General features: G+C 42.1%; 1 protein-coding gene across 1 annotated transcript; it reads right to left on the bottom strand.

Moving 5' to 3' along the window:
- Positions 1 to 2,761: 2,761 nt before the first annotated feature.
- Positions 2,762 to 9,493, bottom strand: LOC106746578. The gene is made up of 8 exons (XM_014623318.1): positions 8,591 to 9,493; positions 7,904 to 8,121; positions 7,294 to 7,475; positions 6,736 to 6,883; positions 6,029 to 6,426; positions 4,658 to 5,153; positions 4,291 to 4,520; positions 2,762 to 3,729 (listed from the first exon to the last, which is right to left on the bottom strand). The coding sequence occupies exons 1-8, from the start codon at positions 8,832 to 8,834 to the stop codon at positions 3,402 to 3,404; spliced, it is 2,244 nt and encodes a 747-aa protein (XP_014478804.1). The 5' UTR covers positions 8,835 to 9,493; the 3' UTR covers positions 2,762 to 3,401.
- Between the last annotated feature and the right edge of the window lie 2,628 nt (positions 9,494 to 12,121).

Below are 12,121 nucleotides of genomic sequence, written 5' to 3'. Positions count from 1 at the left end.
CCGTGTTTCTCGGCTTCAAACTTTCAAGGCGTTAGAACCCTAAAAACGAGTGATATATCGGTTTGATGCTCTTCCTCTAATTGATAAAAATAAATGCCAGTGATAATGAGAGTAGTTAATTTTAAGTTGGGGTCGAGGATAACAGGGTGACGCATAATCGTCGCGAATATCGGGAGATTTGGAAAAATCGTCAACATCACAGGTTCTATCGCGGGGAATCGATAAAAAGCACCCCGTCGGGCGCCTGGTCGAATTTCGTGGGGGGATTTTGCAGCGGTTTCCCACAGCTCTGGCAACTCACGGCCCAATTTGCGCGTGCCAATGAATAAGAATAAGGTATTAATGTATCGCCACCGCAATTGACTCCGCGCGTGGCCCTTATCGCGGTCTCTCTCGGGCCCGTGTCGATTTCCCGATAAAAATCCGAGAAATCGTCAACGTCCACCGGAAGATTTATGCATTCGCGGTAAAAGTGCGCCACATGAAAATTTTATCGTCCCGAGGGCGTTCGCGGGCAAATTTCTGCGATCCGATAATCCGGCACACTGCGTGAAGGGAAAATTTTTTCGGCAGCAACGTGACACGTGTCTGCTGTAAGAATAAAAAGTCTAATGATCGTTTACGATCTGACCGAATCGACGAAGCTGAGAGCCAAAGGCCGGGTCGAGAAAAAACCCGCCGGGGAAAAGATGCGGATTAATTGCAGGACGATGTAGCGTGACTGTTAATTAAGCGTCGAGATGATCCTCTCCACAGTTTACGGCACCTTAAAAATTAATCTCCCGTCGATTTGTTCGCTTAATCCGAAATTAATACTTCATGCCGTTGCCCGGGCCCTCCGACAACTTGACCCTGCGATTCTACGACCGTGAGGACGCCGACCGGTGCCGCGAGAAGGTTGGGAGGGCGGAGCATCCCTTATCAGCGGTGAACACTCGCGCAGCCTCCGTCTCCTCTCTCGTTTCAATAGCCTACCTACCTACCCGAAATCTCAGCGGCACTTTCACTTGTACACGAGTGTCGCCGTTGAATAGTCATCTTGCCGTAAGCCACTGTCGTAGATGTTTTTTTTCTTCAACCAGACGAGCTTCGTGCCACTTTCGTATCGACTCGAGGGTTGAAATGAAAATGAAAAAAATCTTTCATTTATAGCGCAAACGTAATCTCCGCAACGAGCATTCTTTAAGATTCAAGTAAATAAATAAATAAACACTTCAATTAATTTCAAGACGTAATTATACCACATTATTTATATATTTTTGGGATAAATTTCAGATTCATTCTTCAATTTCGAGTGAAAATCAAATTCATTCGGCGACTTAGAATGGAAAATTCACCCTATATTAGTAGAAAATCACTCGAATTCAAGTGACTCCGCTGTTACTTTGCTTTCGGAGTCAAATTTCACTCGAGGGCATTTATTCTCGAAATTTCGACACTCAGATTGCCATATTCGAGATAGAATTTAGAGTGGTATATCCACACCATTTCCAATCCTGAAATGAAAAGACACCCGGTCTTCTTCGGAACATCCTCGATGTCTCTTAAAATTTTGTCTCACCGAAAAGTTATTTTCATGATGATGCAATATTTTCCCCCCCACAGCGAGCTTATTCGGCGGAATGAGAGAGGTTGCCCCGAATGGTTTTCGATTTCGCCGACGGGGTAAAATCAATTTTTGAACAGTTCGAACCGGTGTTCTACCAGGGATATCGAGATCTCGCTTGGGTGTGCCGACGACGAGAAAGAGAAAGGAAGAGAGGGAAGGAGAAAAAGAGAAAGCGAGAGAGAGAGAGAGGCGTGTCGCTGGTTTTGCGCAGCGTCCCATGAACGTCAACGCGCTCGAATGGAGCATCCCCGTGCCGCGGCGGGGTCGAGCGCGAAGGGTGAAATCAATTTTCGTTATCGCCGTCAACCAGCCGCCCCGCACTAATCCCATTATTAGTGTTTGTTTTCCACGTGTGGCGCTCGCGCCCGCTGACACATCGATCTTCTCGCGTATTTATAATATGTGCACGCACGCACGCACGTGAGACGTTTAGAAACTCGAATTACCCCCCCCTCGCCCGTGTCACGAATCACCATATAATACGGCGAAATTAAATCGCCGCTTGTGTGAAAAGAAACAAAAATCAACCAAGCGAGAGAAGAAGAGAAGGGGATATTTCTTAAACAAAAAGCCGCAACATTTTGCCGAAGCGCTCGTCCGAGACGATTATTTTCGACAACTTCTAGGCACTATCGGCTCCAATTTTCGTTGGGTTGACCATGTCTCGAAATATTCAAAATATATTTATACAGGATGTTCGAGAAGTCTCCGCACGGTCTAACATTTCAGAAAGCAAACATTTTACAAAAAATGTTCCAAAGGGAAGACAAAAGTTTTAGTGCTTGAAAGAATTCATCTAACAGTGTAAACAGTTTAGACGGCGTTGTCAAAATTAAATCCAGGCCGACTTGAATTCTTTAAATAAAATTATATGTTTTTTTTTTAACATAAATCGATTTCTCGTCATTCTGTATATAAAGTACCGGAATAAGATAATCGAAAAGTGAATATTTTCTGCTTGATATTTTCATCTCGATAACTGTTCACACGTATGTACATATAATGCAAGAATGTTAAACGATACTTTTTTATCATCGCACCATCTTATCACTTATCAATCTCAAAATATTCATTCCAATATTTTCACACTTATGCTGAAAATGTTCGGGGTGAGGTCAAAATTCGTTACAATCATTCAACAGATCGATTTTATTCGCACGTGTGCAATCGAAAAATTGATTGCGCCGCTCAGCAACATATACGTTACATTGTCACAATTAATCATATTGCGTATCGCCCGCGAGCGTCAGAATCGACGTTGAATTTCAACGTCGAAGTTGCGTATCATATTAGGAACAATATCTCACTCTGAATGCATCTATGACTTTATGTTACGCTTGAAGCATAAATCCGCGCGAGTCGCTATCGCAGACTAAGAGAACCGACTGAAAATATTTACAGCAACTACAGAGTTGCGATCTCGCGAAGTGTATAATCACAATCTCAATGATATTCGAGATCTTTTATCACCGGAAAAAACGCGAAACGAATCTAATGAAGATGTAATTCATCGTAGCTGCAGATTTCACGAGATCTTCTGGTCGATCTCGCGGTGCTTTCATCGACGAAATCTGGGTTTCACGTCGTCTAAACTAATGTTTATTAAGTTACCGCAACACGGAGTATCTCGAAACCACCAGCCGCATCCTTCTCGCTACATGAATTTACATCGAGTAAACTACCGAGTATTTACACGAGCAAATCGAATTCGCGCCACCTTCCGAACACGGTCTTATTCGGGACTTTATCGGTATCTTATCGGGAAAATACTGAGTGTCGGTGACTCAGTCTTCTATTGAAAAGCGAAGCAAAGGATCAACAGGGGCACCATGACGACGCAAATGAAATAAATCGTAGTCCGTGGCACGCACATGGACACCACCATGTATTCCTCGTTCCACTGCGAATCGTTGCCGCTCAACGGCACCTCCAGTATCGTCCTTTCGTTGCTGAAGATATTGAACGGCAATGAGCACTCCTTCGTGCTGTTCTTGCAAGAATACACCGGATTCGACGTGTTGTAGACAGTCTTCAGCAGGTCGAACTGCACCCGCACGTAATTTGGTTGGATCTCGTTCTCCGAATTGAACACGAAGAAGTAATAACCGTTTAGAGGTACTCTGCGGCCCAATTATGTAACAATGCCATCGCAAATCAAACAGGTGTACGATTAATCGAAATTACTCAGACGTATCATCGACGTATTCGACGTCACGGTGATCACTGATAACCGTCTCGTTAAATTAAAGCGTGACTTTATTCCATCTAAATAATCAGTCCTGTTAAAAGCCTGTGTAAAAGCTCGTCGGATCGTCGATAATCTCATTGGCTCGAGAAATGAGTCTGACGCGCAATCAGGCTATGACCTGAAAGGTGATCGATAACACAGATATTTTAATTAATGGTATGCATTGTTCCATTACTTTAGATAAAAGGGATTCGCATGAAAATTCGACGAGCTTTTGCAAGCTAATATAATCAACATAGAGAACCGATGAAAGTTATCAATATATACACGTCGTATCTTCGATAACTCGATCGTCAATTAATTTTGCGCAATCGGTGGAAATCGACGCTGAAATCAACGTATAGATACAGCGCCTATGAAAACACGTCTCTTTTTCGAAGAGGCGAGACATCACCAATAATCCACAAATACACAAATACATTTATATGCTTACTTGTACGTCACGGTGTTGGCGAAGGAGGCCGTAACATGACGGCTTTCGTGTTTGGGTGTGCATTGGCGATGCGGAGTCAATGGTAAGTTCAAGATAAGACCTTTACACTCCAGCAGCCGCTCCTCGGAGCTGCTAAACGAACTCCAGAACTCGGAGTTGCTCCTGTCGTTCAAGTCCGTCTCGTTCACGGTGCCTCGGTGTTCCGCGATCCCGTCCGGGTTCAACATACCCTGAAGAAATATAGAATTTACTTATCATATCTCTTTCTCTCTCTCTCTCTCTGGAATTGTCACAACGTTTTTCGTCACAGTGAGATGTTTCAAATTCATGAAGGAAGTAGAATAAGATAAAGAAGCGAGATTCTAACCTCTTCTAATGGAGCGTCGCCGTCCTCATCTTCCCACGTCAAATCCCGATAAAGCGGCGATGAGAGGACCAGGTCCCTCCTTCGTCTGTGCTTAGCCTCGCTCGTCAATCTCTCGTCATTCATCGTTTCGTTCACCAGTCGCCTCAGCGCCTCACCCTCGACACCTTGGGCGTCGATCTCGTCCATCAGCTTACGCAGCATCTGTCTGCCACGACTGCCCAAGGAACTGATCTTTCGCAGAACATCTTGAAACATCTCCGCGGAGTCCAACCGTTTGTTTTCCGTTTCCGCTTGCATGGTCTCCCGTGAAACGACGGTTTCCGTTCGCACGTCGGATATCGTCGAACCTCGACGGACATCGAGAGAAGAAGACGAAGAAGACGTGGAATTCTTTTGGATTTCGAGTTTCGCTTCATCGTGTCGTCTTCTTCCTTCTTCCTCTTCCGACGACTTTTCCTCGGAAAAAAACGATGCACTCGAAGACATCAGCTTGGATCTGAAGAACACGAACATACTTTTTTACTTATACAAATTTCAATTTAGGAAAGAGTGTCGTTTAAACAAAAATTAAACGGAAGTAGAAATTGATACCACAGTCGATTATTCCTGAATCGTGAGAATCCAATTGATCAGTTAGCTTACTGCTTACGTCTTACTGTATACTTTACTGCAGGTGGTCCTTAATAACTGATTTTCAGAGGCGGAGCAAGCAACGAGCGGCATGAAACAGGACACCGCCTCGAAAGACATATCTAAAGGTGGTGTGGAAATGATAGTGCTCTGTCACTTTCCTGTCACGATAACAGTCACGAAAGAACGAAAGATTATTATCTTCGTCACACGTTGCTCGCTGCTTACTCCGCCTAATTCTAAGAAATAAGCCATTTTTTTCTTATAAACTGCTAGTTATTTTTCTTCGTACATGCCTACGAAGTGCAAACCACCGCTTTCCATTCACTCATTTGCTCAAACAGATTAATTAATTCCTCGTTAACACGTTGTAAATTTTGCAAAATGCTACATGACTCTCCTATTCAGCTTGACCTGTACACGAGCATAAAAATTTTCCGGACACCTTGTATACACCGAAGAAAAAATATTTAAAAAGTGTTTCACATTCTAGATACTGATAATATATTTATTTATATTAACATTCATATTTTCCAAAAATTGTTTCGAAAATGAGAAAATATATATTTTCTTAAAACCGTAGCTTTCCATGGAAGCAATCGTTTGTTTTATATGAGTGCAAGAATTTAGACTTAAGATTAAATATCGATACGCCGAATCAATACTTTTCACCTTTTAGATATTCTTTCTGTCAGAGTGTAACTATTAATAAAGCATCGGTTATTAAAGACAATAACGCACTCTGTACTACTTTCCGAGGTCTCTTTATGATTACCAAATCTGCTAATCGCTTTTTGCCGAGGAAGAGGATGATGAGGCTGACCCGAAATCTCCGAGTGTTTCGTGGTAGAGGTTGTCGTTAATTTGTCGAATTTGTCAATATTGGCGGACTCCCGGAATACGCTCTTGTAATGGTGATGCGGATTCTCTTTCTTCCTCTTCATGTCGAGAGTCTTGGCGAGAATCTGAGTGAGTATATTTCGCAACGCTTTGGCATCCAGCTCATGACTGCCGCCCGGTTGATGCGAATATTCGATCGACTCGGAAACGTTCGAACGCTGGACGCCGTCCTCGTGATGAAAGTGCACATCTTGCCCGGCTCGTCTCATCTTTTCAGGCACATTGCTGAGACTCGTCGCCTGCGTATAACAATTAAAAGATAAATTATTGCGAAATAACACGTTCCGCACGTGAAATAATCAAGTAATACAAACGATGTGCATGTATGTTCCAACAGCTGTTTCATTTCTCAAAGTTTCATTCGTTTCCAACGGGTTAAAATTCGTACGGAGCTCGGCGCTCTTTGATAATTGCACGAAAAATAATTGCGAGGAACAAATTAAATTGTTATATTTCCCGTCAGTTCTACAATTTATATCTCGCACAAAGAGAGCGCGAAGAGATAGCTGCAAATTAAGCACGGATCATGACGGATGAGAGAGACGCACTTCTGTGGTGCCGTTCGTTGTAAGAAGTCCTTGTTCCTGAGCGGTCTCGAGAAGCTCCTCGAGCTCCTCGCTACTATCGTCTCCGATGAAGGCGCACTCGTGCAGATGCTTGTGCCCACGGATTATTGTTAAAGAAGCACCTGGCCATCTGCGAACGATGGAACGTTCGGTAACTCGATCGTACAATTAATGTGATATTAATAAATTAATAAAAATGTTATTAATAAATTAATAAAATAAAAATTAAAATAAATTAACACGAAATTAATCAATTTCTCTTGCACAAAGAAAAAGGATCGGTCGAATTAACGTGACACTGAACGAACCAAACGCGTTGAAAGGAACAGAATTTCTTAAGACCGAATGTGATTCATAAAAACCGTTTTTTCTTTGTATGATACAACGCGTCATATTAACAGTTGTTTTCGGACGTTAATTTTTAAGTGAATTTCAATCGAGAAATCGATTTTTTGTGTGAGGGAAAACTTGACGACTCGTCTGTCTATATATCGAAGTGGAATTTCGCGAAATAGCGAGCCCAGATTTCCACAACTCTACCTTACACAGGTCGAGACGGTGACGCTACTGCCGCGCAGCAGGTAAAATCCCCAGTACTCCTTCATGTCGTCCTCCAGGATCAAGTGTCTCGTCATCGAAACGGGCACCGCTTCGCTCTGAACCGCTGGCTCGCCGCTCATCAGATACGCGTTGAACGTGGCGTTAGCTTTGATCAATTGACTCTACGAACAACAAGCCAATGTCTGTCTGCTTCGTTCTATTCGCATTGCCTGGTCGCATTTCTGGCAACAGTTTGACAGCATAATAAATCAAATCCGATAGAACAGATCCTGTGTTAGATTTGTTGCCTTTTTGCCGTCAGATATTTGCAGCAGGCTCTGCTCGGAATTTCTTTGCGCAGGTTTGGCTATCTGGGAATATGGTTGTGACAACAATAGATGGATATGTGTCAACGACAAATTTTAATACGATAACTATTTAATTTTATTTCGCGTACATTTTTGTTACAAGCACGGAGAATTTTGTAGTAACCACAGCTATTTTCTCCGTGCCTTATTGTTCCCGAATTATTGCAAGAATTGACACGTGAGGTCTGCGTGAAAGTGAAGGAAATCCCTGGAAACGAGACGATAACGGTAAGACATCTTACTTGGCACCAAATGGTCGATATTCTGGCGTCGATCAGTCTCTGATCCGATACTGTCAGAGGGTACAGCTGTTCGGAGTATACATGGTACCGCAGGTACATAGGCCCGGCGATCAGAATGGACGGCAGGAATATCACCAGCGTGCATAATCGCAGCAATCTGAACGGTACTTTGCAACTGGATCTTCGAGGTTGCCAATCTCGCGGGCGAACGCCGTCTTCTACCGATCGTTAGATGTAAAATTACCGTCAGATTCATAGTGACGACATGTTTACGGTAAAATTACGGTTGATAATTTATTGGTAATTTTAATATAGATTAAAACTATCACACCTTTTGTTTCGGAAATCCTGATAAAAATTCGTTTTAAATCTCTCTAGTTATTATGTACTTGTTTTCTTTTTAATTATTATATATTATTTATAGTGTATCAATAAACAGTATTAAAATATTTTATGAAAAATATGAGTTGAATAAAGTGATTTACATATCTTAAAGATCAAATAGCTACCTTTGGGTTTTATACGGGGTGGGGCAGTCAAACCCCCTTTTTTCAGATAGTTCGAAAAAAAGTACTGAAATCGGGGAGGGGTAGGGGTTTGACCTTTGCATTTTAGGTAGTGGGAAGTTTAGTAGCCATGCAGCGTTGAACCGGAGAACAACGAGGTTTCGCCGTTAAAGCGTTTTACCTGAATGGTGAAAGCTACGTAGGCGCGCAACGAGCGTTCCACCCGACATTTTAATCTCTTGCCTCGAGCTCCTGTACCGGACAGAAAAACCATGAAGAATTGGATTGAAAATTTGGAAACAACAGGTCGGACAACGAAGGAAAGAGGAGGTACAGCAAGGACCATTCGCACTCCTGAGAATGTGGAAGCTGTGCGAGTTGCGATCGCAACGAAGCCCTCGAAGATCTGCTCGACGCCACAACATTGCTCTAGGATTTTCAAACCGAACAGTAAGAAGAATTTTGCATGATGACCTACACCTACATCCATACAAAATTCAAATAGTCCAGGCTTCAAATCCTCGTGATCATGCGGCTCGAGTTCATTTTTGCGAGGTAATGTTAAAGATTAGAAGATGACCCACAACTCATTCATAAAGTGTGGATGAGCGATGAAGCTCATTTTCATCTTAGTGGACACGTCAACAAGTAGAATTTTCGCTATTGGGCTCCAGAAAACCCTAATGAACTTCATGAACGGCCACTCCATTCCGCTAAAGTAACCGTGTGGTGTGCAGTCTTGGAAAATAACGGTCGTCATTTACCAGACATGATTTTCAAAAAGTGAACCTTTCATTGCCTAAATAAATTTCCACTCGTGTACTTAAGATTTCTTACGATAAATTGAATTTTCTTTTTTTTTAACTTTTTTCCGAGCTATATGAAAAAAGGGGGTTTGACTGCCCCACCCTGTATTAAAGCTTTTATTGTCGTAATTTTTTCTAAATCGTCCACTTTCCAAAATTATTGGAGAATTTATCGTAATATATCGAGTAAGTTACTGTCGGATTGAGTTATTCTCATCTCGAGCCGACATTGTCCAAAACAACGTGTAATTTTTATCAAATAAATAAAATCAAATAAATAAAACAATTAAACACGTGTGATTAATAACGCGTTATTAAATAATCGTGTCTCGCGATTTCCGAATACTTATCGATCATTTGACTTCTCTCTAAGTAATGATCTCGTTTTCCTCGTCTCTCTCACCGTTGTAATCGCGCAGATATTGTGTATCACGACGAAACGATCATTAGGACAATTAATTAGCGCGCGAATTATTTTGCTTGTTGAGAATAAATTCGACTGTTAATTCGCCCGTTATCAGATCGGTCTGTTACGCTTACCAAGACGAGGTGAATATTACAAAAGTGAGCGAATTTACCAGAATATTTATAATTTCATTAGTCGACGCCTAATAAATTGGCTCACTTTTTTGTCATTTTTACCTCGTCTTGGGAACGTAATAGTCCCTCAGGGCGCGTGACTGAAAGTAGACTGGATCGGGACGCTTCATTAATGATTAATTGGGCACGATCAGTCGACTCTTTACATATTGAAGCCGACTGTAGGTAGGAAATCAAGTAACACAATATATCTCCTTATCGCTTATCTCCAGTGGAAATTCTATGCGAGACACACTTTCATACGTTGCACGTAAGCGGACTGAAAAACAATGGAAAATTCCTCGCATCTCTCGCCTCTTTGCTAAAGTCCTAACTGCTGATATGCGAGACCTCGTTTTGCGTTGTATCCTTACGGTTATATCGCTGCGCGAATTTTCCTGCCCGAAGAGGAAACCTCATATCTCGCTTTCGTTAAAAAAAAAAAATGAAAAAATCGATTTCAAGTCCATCGGGGAATCTTTTTCATCCCATAATTATTGGTCCCATAATTATCCTTTAGAATCGCAAACGATTCTCAGCATCTCTCTTGCTTCCTTTGTTCAGAAACAAAAGACGCCGTTGCGAAACGAGAGAGCGCGTCTCTCGCAAGAAGGAACCTTTACCTCCGTGTTTCCCGAAACGATAATAATTTATCTCTTTCGAATGAGCGGCGGTCGATACGCCAATTAGCCGCGGAGACGTCAATAACTCTTACAACACGTCTATCTGAGTTGTCCGGCGCATCCGCGCGGCATAGATAAGCCGTGAAGAAGTTGATTAAATAGAACCTCCGAGCGCGCGGACCGTCTATTTAAGGAGGAACACGTGGTAAGCGGCGTGAGATTACGCGCGCGAGCGAGCGGCGACTCGATGAACACGTGGAGGAGTGCGGGAACAAACCTCTGCGAAAGACGGACCGAGCGATCATCCACGCGCGAGGTCATCAGTCTCACCCTCGTATCTCAGGACGAGGCGATGACCCAATCTACGGAATCGCGCTGCCGAAGATAGCTTATCGCGCCGATAAGCTTCTTCTCTTCTCCGCTGATCGCGAGCTCGGTCGCGCGGAGAAATTATCGTCATTATCAGTATGCAAAGGCCTCCGGTCTTTTCTTCGCGAGTTTCTTTCTTTTTTCTTTCACACGCAGTCGAAGGATTGAAACTCTCGCGCACACCTGACGTCTGTCCATTCGACGACGCTCGTCGCTCCGAAGGAAAATCAAACTCTTAGAAATGAAACGCAAAATTATAAACAATCCTCGCGATAAAAGTGTCTCGGTGCTCATAGCGTTACCGGGAACTACGCGGCAGGGAGTTTGATTCAATCATACGTTTATCTCCCAGTAAACACGAACTAACAACCGAGTAACATTATATTTAAAGACGGGCGATACGGAAAAAAACAGCGATATTTCTTATCGATATGTGTTGTAAATAAAAACCGTCGGTATATCCAAAAATGTGAGATAGCGTTAGCGTTAATTTGCAACACGTGTCGATATGAAATATCGATATTTTCTACTGTATCGCCTATCCCTACTGTTATATCAATGTTATAATTTCTCACTCAACAATGTAAGCGCGATATGACATATTTTGTTCGTTTTATGACAATTACATTGTCGAATAGGAAATTATAACATTGTTATTATCACAATGTTATTATCATATTTTTTATGTGTGGTTTAAACCACTGAATCGGTTTTCTTTATTCGCTAATAATCTTAATGATACCATTGATCTTTATCACATATCCTTGCGTTCAAAAACGCCGTTTATAATTACCTCAACCCAGGCACATTCAGAAGTAACGTATTATTATTCTTATTATACTTTCTACTTTTTTCTCTTTTTATCTTTACACTATTTTTGTATTTTCTATGTATCTTTTTATATGTTTTTTTCGGTTCTTAAAAGCATCGAAGTACATCTCCCACAAATAAATAAATAAATAAATGAATATAAATCAAAAGAAAATTAGTTGAGGTTTATCGGGCTTCGGATATCTCGCACCAGGATTTCGCGACTGAAAAATTACAAATATCTGCACTCGAAACAACTTTTATACGTATGTTTCTTAAAGAGACTCTCCAAACTGGATCGAATCGTAGTTATAGCAAGTCGCACGTTCACGAGTAGCCGGGAAATTTCCCGAAAATCATTCGAAACGTCATCCTAAAAATAAGTTCACGAGAGAATGCGACAGTCATCATCGTCGATTCGCGTTGCGCTTTGTTTACTAAAAATCTCGTTTCTCGCGCACGAAAGAGCACGACGGAAAGGACACGTGTTGCGCGGCGCTCGATCGAAGTCCGCCAAGTCGCGCG

The sequence above is a fragment of the Dinoponera quadriceps genome, unplaced genomic scaffold, assembly GCF_001313825.1.
Source record: "Dinoponera quadriceps isolate SergipeBrazil2010 unplaced genomic scaffold, ASM131382v1 scaffold1573, whole genome shotgun sequence".
NCBI classification, from domain to species: Eukaryota; Metazoa; Arthropoda; class Insecta; order Hymenoptera; family Formicidae; genus Dinoponera; species Dinoponera quadriceps.
This window is presented reverse-complemented; position numbering and strand designations above follow the sequence as displayed.